This window comes from Colletotrichum aenigma (genome assembly GCF_013390185.1).
Source record: "Colletotrichum aenigma strain Cg56 chromosome Unknown KSG_Cg56_contig08, whole genome shotgun sequence".
NCBI classification, from domain to species: Eukaryota; Fungi; Ascomycota; class Sordariomycetes; order Glomerellales; family Glomerellaceae; genus Colletotrichum; species Colletotrichum aenigma.
In genome coordinates, this window is record NW_023500914.1 from 2,870,433 (window position 1) to 2,885,051 (window position 14,619).

General features: G+C 57.5%; 5 protein-coding genes across 5 annotated transcripts; 3 read left to right on the forward strand and 2 right to left on the reverse strand.

Moving 5' to 3' along the window:
* Positions 1-526: 526 nt before the first annotated feature.
* Positions 527-805, forward strand: CGCA056_v012261 (uncharacterized protein; the record flags this gene model as incomplete). The annotated part of the gene is made up of 2 exons (XM_037327505.1): positions 527-574; positions 632-805. The coding sequence occupies 2 exons, from the start codon at positions 527-529 to the stop codon at positions 803-805; spliced, it is 222 nt and encodes a 73-aa protein (XP_037173743.1).
* Positions 806-2,305: 1,500 nt separating this feature from the next.
* Positions 2,306-4,354, forward strand: LAS17 (Proline-rich protein LAS17; the record flags this gene model as incomplete). The annotated part of the gene is made up of 3 exons (XM_037327506.1): positions 2,306-2,515; positions 2,573-4,271; positions 4,326-4,354. 3 exons carry the CDS (start codon positions 2,306-2,308, stop codon positions 4,352-4,354), a joined length of 1,938 nt encoding a protein of 645 aa, XP_037174392.1.
* Positions 4,355-5,059: 705 nt separating this feature from the next.
* On the reverse strand, positions 5,060-5,915 carry tif11 (Eukaryotic translation initiation factor 1A; the record flags this gene model as incomplete). The annotated part of the gene is made up of 3 exons (XM_037327507.1): positions 5,060-5,439; positions 5,603-5,681; positions 5,895-5,915. The coding sequence occupies 3 exons, from the start codon at positions 5,913-5,915 to the stop codon at positions 5,060-5,062; spliced, it is 480 nt and encodes a 159-aa protein (XP_037174393.1).
* A 2,580-nt stretch (positions 5,916-8,495) lies between these two features.
* On the forward strand, positions 8,496-9,796 carry cfr1 (Cell fusion protein cfr1; the record flags this gene model as incomplete). Its single annotated transcript, XM_037327508.1, has 2 exons — positions 8,496-8,567; positions 8,696-9,796. 2 exons carry the CDS (start codon positions 8,496-8,498, stop codon positions 9,794-9,796), a joined length of 1,173 nt encoding a protein of 390 aa, XP_037174389.1.
* Positions 9,797-10,028: 232 nt separating this feature from the next.
* Positions 10,029-10,841, reverse strand: CGCA056_v012265 (NADPH-dependent aldehyde reductase-like protein; the record flags this gene model as incomplete). The annotated part of the gene is made up of 1 exon (XM_037327509.1): positions 10,029-10,841. The coding sequence occupies one exon, from the start codon at positions 10,839-10,841 to the stop codon at positions 10,029-10,031; it is 813 nt and encodes a 270-aa protein (XP_037174390.1).
* Positions 10,842-14,619: the final 3,778 nt, after the last annotated feature.

Here is a 14,619-nt window from a genome sequence, read left to right on the forward strand (position 1 = left end):
ACAAACTCGTGGGGACTATGGAGACTACGTGTTGTCACTGGAGAGTAGCACCGTCTGTCAGGTTTCTGGCTCATCCTCTTACACGTTAGTGGCCGCGTGATATGCACGTAAGTCGCCGGTGACGCGCAGGACTCTTTTGGCAAGCATCTCCATCTCTCTACTTCCATGTGGATAGGGCGGCTACGGACGGACAATACAGATGTAAACAGCTGATGCCATCCGAAGCACGGTTTAGCACGTAGTCACTGCTTGCAAATTGGGAGGCCTTCCAGGTAAGCGGGGATAGTATGTTTGGGGTCGTCCAGTCACCTTCGCTTTCCCCTCAGTTAGCAGAACGACGTCATCAGCCGTCGCAACCCTCCACGTACCGCAGGCACGCCTCAACTCACATGTAAGCCTCCGACGAGATACTTTATAAACAGCCCTTCGTCCCGCTCGTTCTTACCTTGCTTCTGCCCAGACAAGACACCACTTTCCAAAACCAAACCTCAAACCAAACAAACAACTCAACCAATAATCATTCACAATGGCCGACAAGGTTAAGGAACTCGTGAACAACATCACCAAGGGCAAGGTAAGCGAACTCTTACCCCCTAAAATAGAATCCAGCATCAGACTGACCTCCGAACAGGACTCCGAGAAGGAGAAGGAGTTCAGCGTCCAGCCCATCAAGGAGGGCGGTGTCGACCCCAAGTTCGCTGCCCACCAGGCGCACCCCGGCCCCGCTGTGCCCAAGGACTTCAACGCCCAGGAGGAGGGCACCAAGGAGGAGCGTAGAGCCAAGGCTGAGGCTCTGAACAAATAGAGAAGAAGTCAGCATTTGACTCTTCATGATGTATGATCACAAATGACACTGTAGAATATGGGTCACGGAGGCGGCACCCGGGATGGGCACGGAGCCTTCGGAATTGGGCGGCGGATAGCGTCGTAATGCTCCAAATGAATTCATGAATCGATTCCCACATAATTCGAGACCGGTGAATTGGCGTGGCTATTCCAGATGATCAAATTCGCGCAGATCGCGACAATGTCGAAGCGTTTCTTTGCAATGTCTGTTTGAATTAGGAATCTTGGGCATGGCTACACGGCACAGTCTCCTATCGAGATGGAAGAAAGGGTCGGTCCATCAATCACTGATCAGTCGACCAATGCAGCATGTTTCTTTGGAGACCAACAGATGCAACGCTGCAGGTTCCACGTCCCACAATGACGACAATCTTCCTCTCACTTCCACGTGGCGGTGCTTACGCGCAAGGTGTGGCTGGTACGGCGTATCGAGGGACCACTGCCTGCCCCCTTCAGGCTCACTGACTGCGCTGGCATGCGCACCTCAGCGCTGCAAAGCTGGGGCCTGAGCTGACGCCCGAGCTGCGCCCGAGAGAGAGACACTGAGAGAGACCTTTGGTAAGGGAAACTCAGGAAACATCCCAGCCCGGCTGCCACTGAAACGAACGACTCAGCCACCTGCGGTGGCCCAGGGCAGCCGGTTACGAGTCCCGTCCGGCCCAGTCCCATTCGTGGTCTCCAGTGCTCCGCTACAATCGTACCGTTCCCTCCATGCCAAATCGCCTGTCCACCATTCTTCTCGTTCAATCAGGTCCGAGTAACGTTTATTTCCATCGCACACACCACAACAACCAGGACCTCACCCTCGCGCGGCACAACCTTCTCTCCTCTCAGCCTTCTTGGGACGGCATTTTTATGATATCCTCAGGGTTCCCTCGTTGAGTGATGCGAGCCCACATTTCATGAAACGCCCCCGGACCCGGAAGCTCTGGCATCTTTGAGCACAAGCTTATCACTCTCGCATTGGACGCAGCTTTCTTTTGGGCGCAGAGCGGCTGCCTCACGTTTGCACCAATCTTAACGCCAGCCCAGTACTGGCACTGTGCCTGACCCTGCTGTTTGTTGTGCGGCAGCATAGCAGCCTTCTCGCTGTACCTCAAGTTCCAAACACCACAAGCGACGTCGCCCTTCAACTCGCCTCGGGAACCTTGCCAAGTTCACTGCTGAAAGCGACCGAACTGACGAACCGCCATCCCGAAAGAGGAGGTGTCTGCCCAGACACCATCGACTAAGCGCCACTTGCTCTTACCTGACATACATGCGTACGACGCAGACTGCTGCTGTTATTCTGGGAGTGCCACTGCTGCCTTTGGTGCCGCGGCTGCTGCAAGCACACGACCCTCTGCATCAACTCCACCTCGTCCCAATTCCACCTTGAATCGACTACATACGAACCTCGACCTCTCCACCACCCAACCTCCCTCGACCGCCTCTCCTTCGCTGACCACTCCCCGCCATCATGCCGTCGATCTTGAGCGATGACGACAAGGAGACTGTCAAGCGCTTCGTTCCCAAGCAGACAAACAAGATCCAAGCCGTCGCCGTTGCCAGGTTATATGTGGCCTATCCCAATCCTGCGAAATGGACATACACCGGCATCCAGGGCGCCATCGTTTTGTCAAACGACCTGGTAGGCAACACCTATTGGCTCAAGATGGTTGACATCTCTGTAAGTACCCCGCCCCTCTCTACCTGCTGTTGCATCCCTTGGCTGACATGAGTCTAGTCCGCAAACCGAGGCGTCATCTGGGATCAGGAGATATTCGAATCGTGGAGCTACAATCAAGACCGCACCTACTTTCACAGTTTCGAAATTGAAGAATGCCTCGCGGGCCTGTCATTCATGGACGAGAAGGAGGCAAAACAATTCAAGAAGAAGATGGATGACAGGGAAAAGAATGCGAGCAGAGGCACAAGGGCAACCCCATTCGGAGGAGCTGCACAATCTCATCCTCACAAACATGGTCTGCTCGGAGGACTTTTCGGTAGCCGCCATGCTTCAGCTCCCACACCCCCCGATTCGCCGCGAGCACATGGCCGAATGCCATCGCTCGGGGGACCCAACGGACACAAGTCCTCCGAATTCGCGGTTCTCGATGCGTTCGACTCGAATTGGCGCGAGAACTTTGGACAGGATCTGCGAGACAAGGGCTTGACCGATGAGTTCATTAAGGAGAACCAGGAGTTCATCGTCGACTTCTTGAAGGAGGAGCAGGAGAAGCTGATGGCTGGAGCAAGAAGCCACGTTCCTCCTCCCCCTCCTCCGCCACCAACAGGATCCCATTCCAACGGCATCGAACCAAGAAATAGGCTTCCGCCGCCGCCGCCCCCTCCAGCAGACGGCCCACGTGTACCACCGCCGCCTCCGGCTCCACGACGCGGCAATGCCCCCGCTCCTCCGCCAGCACGGAGGTCTGGCAAGACCGAACCGCCGGCCGTTCACAGAGAACCAACCCCTCCAAGCGAGCCTTCTGCGCCCGAGCCGCCCAAAAACCGCTTCGCTGTGCCTCCACCCTTGCCAGACGCCGGCAAGCTTGCGCATGCTCTGGGAGGCTCCGTCAGTGCCATTCGCGGGCCGGCAAATGGACCGCCTCCGCCTCCACGCCCGCCAAAGACACCTATGCAAGAAGAAGAGAGACCCGCGAGCCACAGGTTCGGAGTGCCTCCCGCGTTTCCAGGCTCACGACCGCCGCCAACTCCAAGCCGCGGTCCGGTCCCACCGCCTCCCCCTCCGAGAGCAGATGCTGGCCCGCCGCCGGCCCTCCCCCCGAAAGCCCCGGCGAACGAGGCCCCTCCCCTACCACCACCTTCTTCACGGCCGGTACCACCTGCACCCGCAGCCGGAGGCCCTCCACCCCCACCGCCTCTGCCAGCATCGCAGGCTCCTCCGCCGCCGCCGTTACCCTCGTCGAGCGCGCCTCCTCCGCCCCCTCTACCTACCTCACCACCGCCTTTGCCAACATCCAACGCGCCACCTCCGCCGCCGTTGCCCTCGTCGAACGCTCCCCCACCACCTCCTTTGCCATCAAGCAACGCTCCCCCGGCACCGCCTCCACCTCCTCCCGGGGCCGGTGCGCCTCCCCCTCCTCCCCCACCGCCGCCAGCTGCCTTGGGTGGACTCCCGGCTCCTCCCATGCCAAACCGGGACTCTGGGTACTCCTCTGGCGTTCCCGCTCCCGCGCCGGATGCCGGTCGCTCCGGCATGCTGGCCGATATCCAGAAGGCTGGTGGTATCAAGGCACTGAAGAAGGTGGACAGGAGTCAGATTCGCGACCGAAGTGGTGCTTCAGTTGGTGGCAGCAATGATACTGGGCCGCACGGAAGCGGTTTGCCCCCTGCTGGTGTTGCACCTGGTGGCGGTGGTGACATGGCCAACGCCCTTGCCGCCGCGTTGCAGAAGAGGAAGGAGAAGGTCAGCAGAAGTGGTAAGTTGACATCTGTCTATTTGGTCTACGAAATCCAAGCTAATTTGCTGTTAGATGACGAAAGTGACAATGACGACTGGTAAGCCGTCAGTAGTTCATCATGGACATAGAGGCACGCCGTCCAGGTTATGGCGCCACGCATGCGTCTTCTTCAAACCCAAGCACGGATATTTAGCATTCAGTTCTTGCTATCCCAAATGATAGCTGCATACTTAGGATGGGGTGAATCACTGCTATTGGCGTCTCTTAGAGCATACTGAAGGGCGCTTCACCGAGCAGGAAAAGTGGGATGTGATGTGGAAGCCGATGATTATAGCGTCCGGCACCGCAATCAGCGGGTTGTCATGGAAGTGAATGAGCTTGCTCACAAGCGCATTAGCCATATGTAAAAGAGATTGGAATCAAAACATCAACAATTGTCCAAAACGGCGAATTTATGCATGTGAGAATGAAATTTCAGCGTGATATATGGTGGACTTTGGAGGCGACCCGGAGGCCACATGCCAAAATAATTCAATTAATCAAGCGCAAGGAAATAGTTCTATCGTCCCCGAGATCTGATCTGACGGGCCATGACGTCTCTCCCACCATGGCCGTCCAACGCACCGCCCTAGACACCTTGACTGTCGCGGAATCCAGTAGCCGACGTAGCGAAGACCACTGGATTTGAGAGAGAAGACAGCATCCCCATCCTTCCGGTCTTGCAGCAGAAGGCCGGCTGGAGGAGGAGGTTTCGGGGGCTCCACAAAAACACACACGAGCGTGGCGCGTGGGAAGGATTTTTTTGTTTAAATGTCGTCAATGTCGACCTCCTTCTTGCCATCGCCACCGGCCTCGTCACCGCTCGCCTCGGAGTCGCGGTCGTCGTCGAACTCGAAGTTGCAGTCGCCGTCGCCGTCGGCACCGTAGGTGTCGGTCTCGTTGATCTTGGCGGACTCGGGCAGCTCGCCATAGGCCTTAAGGGAACGGGCCTCGTCGGCGGTGTACTTGAGGATGACGTCGCCCTTGTCGTCCTGGTACTCACGCAGAGAGAGGAGGATGATGTCGCCCTGGTTGATCCAGACCTTCTTGCGGAGCTTGCCACGGATGTTGGCGAGACGCTTGACGCCGTCGAAGCACTGGGCCTCGAGGCGGCCGTTGCCGAGCATCTTTACGACCTGAGCGTACTCTAAAAGGGAGTTAGTGGATTTTTCATGACGTTATTTCGTGTACAAGGATGGTGGTGATGGTGATGGTGATGTTGGTGGTGGTGCCAACGCGTGTTGGGTGGTGAGAAATTATGGAATTTTCTTGTTTCGTGCCCGAAACAAAGGAGGTTATGTTGCACTGACCTTGGCCATCTTCCTTGAAGGTGAGCTCACGCTTCTCGTGGTCGGACTCGTTCTTGCCACGTCTGCGGTTCTTTCCTCCCTGTGTGGTTGTTAGTCTGTATTCAAGAGCGACTCCATCATCCTCAACACCATCAACAGCATCACCATGATCGGTGTGCGTTGCCTCGAATAGCATGGAGGGGGCGGGGTTGATGGCGGGTCCGGCTAAGCAGGGGAGGGGTGGTTTTTTTTTTCGCCCTTCTGTTTTGCCAAACCACAACCACAACAATCATACGAAAATGGATGAACTCACCTTTCCCTTGTTCTTGGGCATTTTGACTCTCGAGAATACCGGTTCTGAGGTTCGATGGGGGAGGGGGGTGGGAGAGTGAAAGTGTTGTCGAGGAGTGGAAAGGGGAGGGAATCAAGTCGGCGATGATGTTGATGGGCGGGCTTTATTGTGCGCTCGCGCGAAATATGGGCTTTGGGCTGCTGCTTTCTCCGATACCCAGTCAGTGTGTGCTTCGCCTTACGCAGGGCAGTGATTTACTGGGTACTGCGGCAATGGGGGAGGAATGGGATGGCGCTTGCTGGAACCACTGGTTCTGGGGCTGTTGGAGGGGCGAATGATGCAGCCGGTATGACTCAAGTGGGGACACTGCTTTAGGGGGCTGCAGCTAGGTGTCATCACCACAAACTGAGGTTAGCGGTTGGCAAAGTGCTGTGGCTCGGCTCAAGCAGTGCATTACCTAAGGTCACAGCACAGGTACAGTGAAATTGTGCGAGCCACACGCCAAATGTTTGACACTGCACAGCCCACCCTGCAACCTGGACGGTCTGGGTATTCATGGCTTATCTAATCTCTAAATCTTTTGGAGACGGCTGCGAACCAATATATCGTCAAGCTCCCAAGCTGGAGACTGCCTACATTTGTAACATCGTGTTCCTCCCGTTCCCCGAGAGAGCCGAACCGATGACTTGGTCATGACTCTGAGCTAGACCAACCTCGACAACAGTCAACTGTCGCCGCCAGGCATGACTCTTTGCCAACCGACACCCGAACCTCTGCGATGAACCCGGCGAGACGGCAGCTAGTGACCCGCGGCCTTTGGCGGCTGCCGTCAACCTCGACAGCGCTCCGAAATATGTTCGTACCGGCGGTCCAATGCTACAGCTCCTCTCCAAGAAAGCCGGTTCTCAACGTCCCAAGCAAGCCGTATGACGAGAATACGCCTCTCGAGCAACATACTATTTCCATATTTAGGCGCCTCAACATGCGATCACCCTTCCAAAGAGGAGTTTGGAAGGAAGTGCCCCGGGATCACAGCAAAAACGTCGATGCGCAGAAATACATCCTTTGCAGATACTCGCTGGAGCACGTTGTCGAACGTTTCGACATGTTCAAGTTCCAAAACTCGCGACACCCCACTGCCAATGTTGCGGTGTTGGAGTATCAATATGAGAAGATGAAGAGGGATCGGCCGCTGTGGCCACAATATGATGGCGTTTACAAATTCGGACGTGCTGGGCTCGTCATTACGGCGCGTGCCAGGCTGATGAAGGCTCTGAGGACGTCTCTGTTCGCCAGAGGGTATGACATATACGGACGGAGACTTGTGGCCGAAGAGGTGGCCGGGCAGCGCAAGAAGGGTCCAGGTGATTTGCGCGGGTCGATACTCTTGAAGGCACAACAACCACAGGAGATCAGGGTCAAGTTGACGATGAAGGAGATACAAGAGGTTATCGATCATTGTGTGGACTTCTTCATAAAGCAGACCCAAGGAGCCTGGCCCCCCGAGAGGTCGCCACCTTCTGCCGCAACATCGCGGCGAGCATCAAGAAGGGAGATGCAACTGCCGCCTCCAAGCTTACGGGGACTTCCATATCAACCTTGGCTGAAGAAGGAAGACATGCTGACGCAGGCCACTGACTCCAAGAGTAGTCAACCTTTAAGCAATGTGACGCAGGTTCAGCAAGAAAGCTCGGCCTCAAAGACACGCATATTGCCGAAGAAGGCTGCAAGAACCTTGAGGCCATGAGTAGTTCTGAAAAGGAATGGAACCGCACCTGAAGTTGGAGGAGGCTCGCGACCATAGAGCCTGATCGCACATCATTCCGAGCAAGATCGAGGACCATGCAACGGGCGAAAGCCGGGCCTTGACACAACCTCGACAAGGAGGAAGCAGGAAGGCTTCCTCTGCAGAGCTACGATCCTGCGAAAAAGTTGCCTTCAGTCTCGTGCAACAAAATGCCCAAACTCTCCTATTGACCATCAAACATCATTGATACCCCAAAATAGAACCGTTTAACTTGCGAACAAAGACTCTTCATCACGATTGGTCGGCCATTGCCAGAGTCCTTGGAGCTACAGCATGTAATGTAGCAAACACTGTTGCCAAAGTCAGCCAACGTGAAGCCCACAGGCCATATTGGCTCTAATGAACAAGCACTTCAGTACATGTTAAGCTGGAGCTCTTTCTGAAGTTCATAGGGTGAAGCACAGGGCAGGCAGGGTACGTACCCCATGCACCTGTGCTTGTTTCCTGCTTGCCTGGGCCAGGACACAGCAGCACTTGAGGACGAATCACATCGCTAGCGCAGAGCTGCCAGCCGAGACGTTCTGGAGCTGCCAACCTGGTTAATTAAGTGAGAGGACGTCGCATCTCTGACCCAGCATATGTGTCTCGGTCTCTACGAACACGCTACACAGCAAATCCAAACCGTCGCCGCTTGCCCTCGACGAAGTTATCGCGAGTCAAACCTAGACCTCGGAAACCGGGCATTGACAGGCGACAACAGTGATCCCCGACCCAACCCGCGCAATTGATTCGGACTGTCACGACTGCAGACCAATTACGTACCGTTTCAAGGGACATTGGGCCAGCCCCCTCAACACCAGCAAGCACAACCCACGATGCTTGTCTCCCTGACCGTCGGCAAGGTCGACGCTGGCGTCACGGTTCTCCTGACGCCTGATAAGCGCTTGGTAAGTCTGTCCAGATACATGCCCTTCTGGAGGCAGGCACCTTGAAGCTTCCGAGAGCAGCTACGTTGCCTGCTTCTACTATCAAGCTTACCCCTTGATGTCTCGTTGCTGACTCTCACTCTTTCCAGATCGAGTTTCCCTCCATCCTTCTCCCTCCCAACATTTCCTCCGGCAGCATTGTCGACATTACCGTCTCCCGCAACCTCAATTCTGAGGGCAAGACCGAGAATGCCTTCCGCGAGCTCCAGGACCGCATCTACTCAGCCTTCGGTGCTTCAGCGCCCACCACACCCGTCCTCCGCTGCCGCAATGCCACGCAGACGTCCGTCGTCCTCGAATGGGACCCTATCGAGCTAGCCACCGCCGACCTCATCTCCCTCTCCCTGTATCGCAACGGCCAAAAGGCCGGCAACATCCCTCGCCCCTTGCAGATGCACAGCACCAAGATCAGTGGTCTGGCGGTCGATACCGATTATACTTTCCACCTCGTCCTGCGGACCACCGCCGGTACCTTCAGCTCCGACAAGGTTGTCGTGCGCACCCACAAGATGACGGACCTCAGCGGTATCACCATCACCACGGGCATCATGCCCGCCGCCACTAAAGAGGCGCTGGCCGCTGCCGTCGACCGCATTGGTGCCAAGATTGTCGACAGCGTCCGCATCGACACCACGCACTTTGTCACTACTGAGGGTCGCGGCCTGGCCTGGGAGAAGGCCGTCGAGACAAACATCCCCGTCGTGCGACCTGAGTGGGTCGAGGCTTGCGAGAAGAACGGCCGCATTCTTGGTGTCACCAAGTTCTACCTCGACGCTCTGAGGCCGGTTCCCTCCGGTGACGAGCTCCAGCAGGCCCCCACGCCGCCCCAGCCTCAGCAGCAGAGCCCGCAGACACAGAAGGAACTACCTTCACCTCCTCCAGGCACCTCACCTGAGAACGGCGATGGCTCGTCCGCCAAGTCTCCCGAGGAGAAGCCCCCTGCGCCCAAGGCGGAGGAGGAGGAGCAGCAAACGGCCGGTGACGAAGAGAAGGAGGCGGAGCAGAAGAGGATCGCCGACCAGGAAGAGCAGAAGGTGCGTTTCGAAGACAAGGAGGAGCAGAACCTTGCGCACCGCCCAAAGGAGGAAGATGACGAGAGCAGCGAGAAGGGCACAGGCGACGAGGACAATCCGACCGGGAAGCCAGGCGTATCCCCTGACGGGGCATCTTTCGAAAACGTTGCCTTGTGAAGACGAGAAAGAGATTGAGGAGCTGGCTAAAAAGGAGCCAGAATGACTGCGGTCCTTTCTCAGCAAGGAGTTATCAGAGGAGAAGTCTCGGGTTCATGTACAACTAGTAGCCTTTTCTACACGACATTTATAGAGTAAGTTGGACGGAATTTTACGAAGTTTCAGAATTATCACTTTTATTATCATGACCACAGGCCTTGTCTGCCTCTTTCGGGGGGTATCTCAGTCTCCATCATGGCAGAATCTCCTTCCCCTGCCAGTCCCAACACCTCCCTCGTCCCTCCAACCCGACCTCCTTCGTGAGCACGCTACACATCCTCTCGACAGCATACTCGGGCTCAAACAGCTTACCCTCAGGCACGCCGTCCCAAAACGCCTTGCTCAACCCCGTCTTCACGGTGCCGGGATGATACGCCACCGCCATCGCCTTCTCGCCGCTCCGCGCGCCCAGCCACAGATCCAGACTCTTGGCCAGGCTCGTCACGCCCGCCTTGGACGCGCGGTAGCTGTACCATCCGCCCTTGCGATTATCCGACGTGCTGCCCACCCGCGCCGACATGGCCGCCCACACGGCCCTCCCCGGCGGCAGCCCCTCCTCCTCGTCACTTTTGAAGGACACGGCCTTGCGCGGGAGGAACCCCGAAAAGTGCTTCATGAGCATCATCTGGCCGAGCGTGTTGACCTTGAACGTCTCCAGCGCGGCGTCGTACTCGATCTGCGCGGGCGCCTTCTCCGGGTGCAGGATGCCCGGCGTCGCGAGCGCGAGGCGCAGGTGGTGCGTCGCCGGCGGGAACAGGGTCTTCGCCTCCGCGGCGGCGGCGGCGATGGTGGGCTCGTCGGTAACGTCGAGGCGGACGACCTTGAGGCGCGGGGCGAGGTCCTCGGCGCCGGGGAGGGCGTCGAGGATGTGGTGCTTGGCGGCCGTGGTGTCGGCGGCGCGGCAGGTCGCGAGGATCGGGGCGCGCGTCGTGAGGAGGAGGTGCCGGGTCAGGTGGCGGCCTATGCCCCTGGAGGAGGGGGAGACGAAGATCCAGGGGCTGGACATTGTTTCTCTTCTTCTTTCTTTTTGGTTTTCTTATCGTTTGGGGGCAGTTCGTCTCTTGTTCGGGGCTTGGGATGGTCTCGTGTCACGATGTCGCGGTTTATTGGGAAGCCAGCCGTCTGAGCTTCCAAAACATGTATTGTGTAAATTTTTGCCGAACATCAGGCATGTGGTTCGTCCTGTTTGCTAAGACAGGAATGTGTTCTTTTTTTTTTTGCTTAATTGAGTTTCAGGCGAGCCAAGTCAAAGACATCATGACTTGCAAAATATTGGGGCATTTCATATGCGGTCCGCAACGACGTCATTGGCTGGAAGCGCCTTACATCCAGACTCACCTAGCACGACTTCTTTCCTCGATTGGATCTACGACAATTCCCCTGGCTAAACTAGTGTCTGGATCGGGAGCTAACAAGCGGCCGTTTCTGATCAGCATCTTGCCGGGAGCATAGCGATTTTTTTCTGGCACGTGTAGAGGACAATATCTTTGGTAATTCTTCGTTAATTGTAAAGATCGGCGGCCGCATCTGCGGCGCCGAGGAGAAGGTTGGTCATGAGATGGATGCAATGAGATACGTAAAACACTTCACACCAGGCATCTGCTCATCACAAACGCATGAGAGAGACTGGTTCTCCCAAGAAAGCCCGTTGACAAAAGAAACTCGTTCCCGCAGCCTCCGTCCAAGTCGTCAACGCTGAACCAAACCCAGTCAAAGACTCGCGCGGCCCCCGGCCGTCAGGTCTCAACAATGGGAAGAAAAAAGCAGCAAGAACGAGACACAAAAGGAAAAAGGTATACCCTCCACGGTCCACGTTGATCAATATGAAAGAGGAAATAAGAAACATCGTAGACATCCCGCTTTAAATCATGTTGTAATAGTATTCGTTCGGACCACCGGGTTGCGGTGTCCGGATGCGCTCTGTCCGGTTCGTCTCCTGGCTCACGCGCGCGGCGAATTGGAGCTCCCTGATGAGAGGGTCCAGGGAGTCCAAGCCGCCGCGGGTGATGAGGGGAGGGAGGACGGGGGCGCCGTGGCGACGGGCGCGAGGTGCCCCTGACCGACGGGACGTGGCGTTGTGTGAAGTTGACGGCCGACGTGGTCTGCGATCGCGGTCGTGGCTGTCAATGAAGGCGCCGTCAAAATCCAAAAAGTCGTCTCGGGTGTCCGCAAGCCTCCGACGCGGCTGGGACTCGGACTGGTGCTGCTGATGATGTGACGACCTGCTTTGCAACCGTCCGGTCCTGCGCACGCGGATTTCTTGCCGGGCGTCCCGGCTAATGCGGTGCTCCTCGTAGACGAAGTCGTGGTCGTCGTCGAGCGGCCAGTCCAGAGGTGGGGATGTGAGAAAGGGGGAGCCTGGGAGGCTCCTGAGTTCGTGCATGCAACGCTCCAGACGGTCGATGAAGAGCATCTGGTTCTGCTCCTGCTGATGCATGCGCATCTCAAGGCGTTCCTGGTTCAGGAGCATCTCGTGCGCGAGGTCGTTGACCCGCGCGCTGCGGAGGGAGGCGTAGTGGTTGCGGAGCTCTCTGGCGGACATGGAGAGAAGGTCGACAGGTGCCTCGTCGATCTCGGCGCGGGCGCGGCTTTTCGGACGGAGGGTGGCGGTCTCAGCTGCGTCGCCTTCGTCAGCGGCTGGCTGACGTCGTCGTTGCAGGTCTGCGGAGCCGCGGGCGGTGTTGAAGAGCTCTGGGTTCGTGTTCCCCGCGGTATGCGGACGGGCGAGCTGGGTCGAAGTGGAAGGTTGGGCCGCGACGGTGGTCTGGCTGCTTGGGAAAGGGGGATGTGAGACTTCGACTACTGTAATTGGGGAATTGAGGGTTGAAGCTGACCACCTCTCGTCCATAGGACCTGTGGGCACGACTTCGGCCACGGGCATGATTGCACTGAGCCTTGGCCCCGAGCCAGGCTTTGGGAACGCCGCGATGCTGCCGGCGATGAATTGCTCTGTGGATGATCTCGGAAGGTCTACTTCGGCGTCGACTATGCTCAGGGGCGGAGAGGTCAGACGGGCCGAGTCGACCTGGGAGAGGGTTGCCGAGTCGGCGCGAGACATTCTGGCTGGGCGAGGGGGAGAGGAGCCGTCTTCGACAGCTTGGCCTACCTGGGCGGCGTCTGCATCGGAAGGCGCGAAGCTGCCTATCCGGTCCAAGAGCGGCACAGAGCTAGCCCAGCTGCCGCGGTGATAGCTTCCCCACCGGCGAGGTGGTTCAGAGCTGACGGTGCTGTCTCTGAAGAGGCTGTTGTCGAAGTTGCTCGCTGCAGAATCCGCAGCGGCCATAGTGTCGTTGAGGAGGCTTGTGCTCAGCCAGTCCGGCGTCGGTGTCTCTTCGCGAGCGGTTTCCCACCCGGGCGTCAGCTCCTCCTGCGCGGTCTCCCACCCGGGCGTTTCTGCTTGCTGAGTGGCCTGCCAGTCGGAGATCTTGCCGTTCGAGTCGGTGATTGACGACGTCTGTTCCTTCTTAGCCATGTTGGCCAAGTTTGTCGCAGAGAGCTTTGTCTCCATGCCACGGAAGTTCTTTCCGAACGTGCCATCCCGAGAAGGGAGGCGGAGGTTGCTAATCACCGTCTCAGTTGTCTGCGGCCTCGGCGTGATTTCGCCGTCATCCTCCTGCTGCAGCTGCTTCAGGGCCCTGAGAGCCTCCATGTCTCTGTGCTTCAGAGACTTGACGCGGTCCCTGCGACTCTGTCTGGAGGCGGCGGTCCTCGTTGACGGATTACGCGAAGCTATAGAACCATTCACCAGGGTGGTTTGGTTGGTATCGCTACTACCTGGTCGGATGGTGAACGACTGTCTTGGCGTCATTGACTCTGAATCTTGGAGTACGACCGACGCGGTCGAGTAGGCCCTTGCGGGCCGGGCTCTTGAGATGACGGGTTCAGATAATTCCGTCGTCGCAATGCTCGGACTCAGAGACGGTACTTCTGAGTACCCTGGACTGAGCTGCGGCCCATCAAAAGCGACACTCTGACGCTTTGTGCCTCCGCCAATTAAGCCATCAATGGAAGGCTTGTCTCTCGCGGTGTCTTTCTTGGGCCGCACAATCTTGATACTCGACCGTCGAGGCGGCAGGACGAGGTTCTGCGGTCTCCTTGAAGACTTACTCTTTGGCTTTTGGTGATGTGGGCTCGCAGGCTGCGATAGGCTCTCCGATATCCAGCACTCTCTGTCAATGTTCTCGCCGGGTGTCTGGGGCATCACCACAGGTGATGCCGGGAGCTCTGCGTACTGTGGTGGGGGTAACGGCAACCGCTCGCGCTTTGGCTTGGAAGCACTCGGTTTCCCGCGCAAGCTTCCTGGCGGCGTTGAATAAGGAGTCCTGGGCGGGCTCAGGGGGTTGTGGTTGACTTTGGGCCAGATAGACACATTGCCCTTGACCCCCTTGCAACGTTGCGACTTCGTGCTCATGGTGTTCATGGTGTTGAGTGTCGACAGAGATCCCTTTTCGCTGACGGTCTTGAGAACGGTCACGGTGCGCTCACTGGCGTAAGGCCTGATCTGTCCGTTGAGGGTATCCTCGCTGCCCCGGGCAGGAGTAGGGGGGAGCGGCGGGGTGGCATTGAAGATGGCGAGCGCCCAGTCGGAGTCCGGTCCTACGTGGCAGTACTCCAATGGAATAGAGATTGCGATATGCGAGTTTCCGCTCGCCGTCTTGGACGCGACGGCAGAGTTGGGCAGTCCCGCGGTCCGTGGCCGACGGGCAGGCGACTCCGACCTGGCGCGGGTGCGCGGGCGGCGCAGCTTCTTGAATAGCCTCCATCTCTCGGGCTCCTCCTCCTCG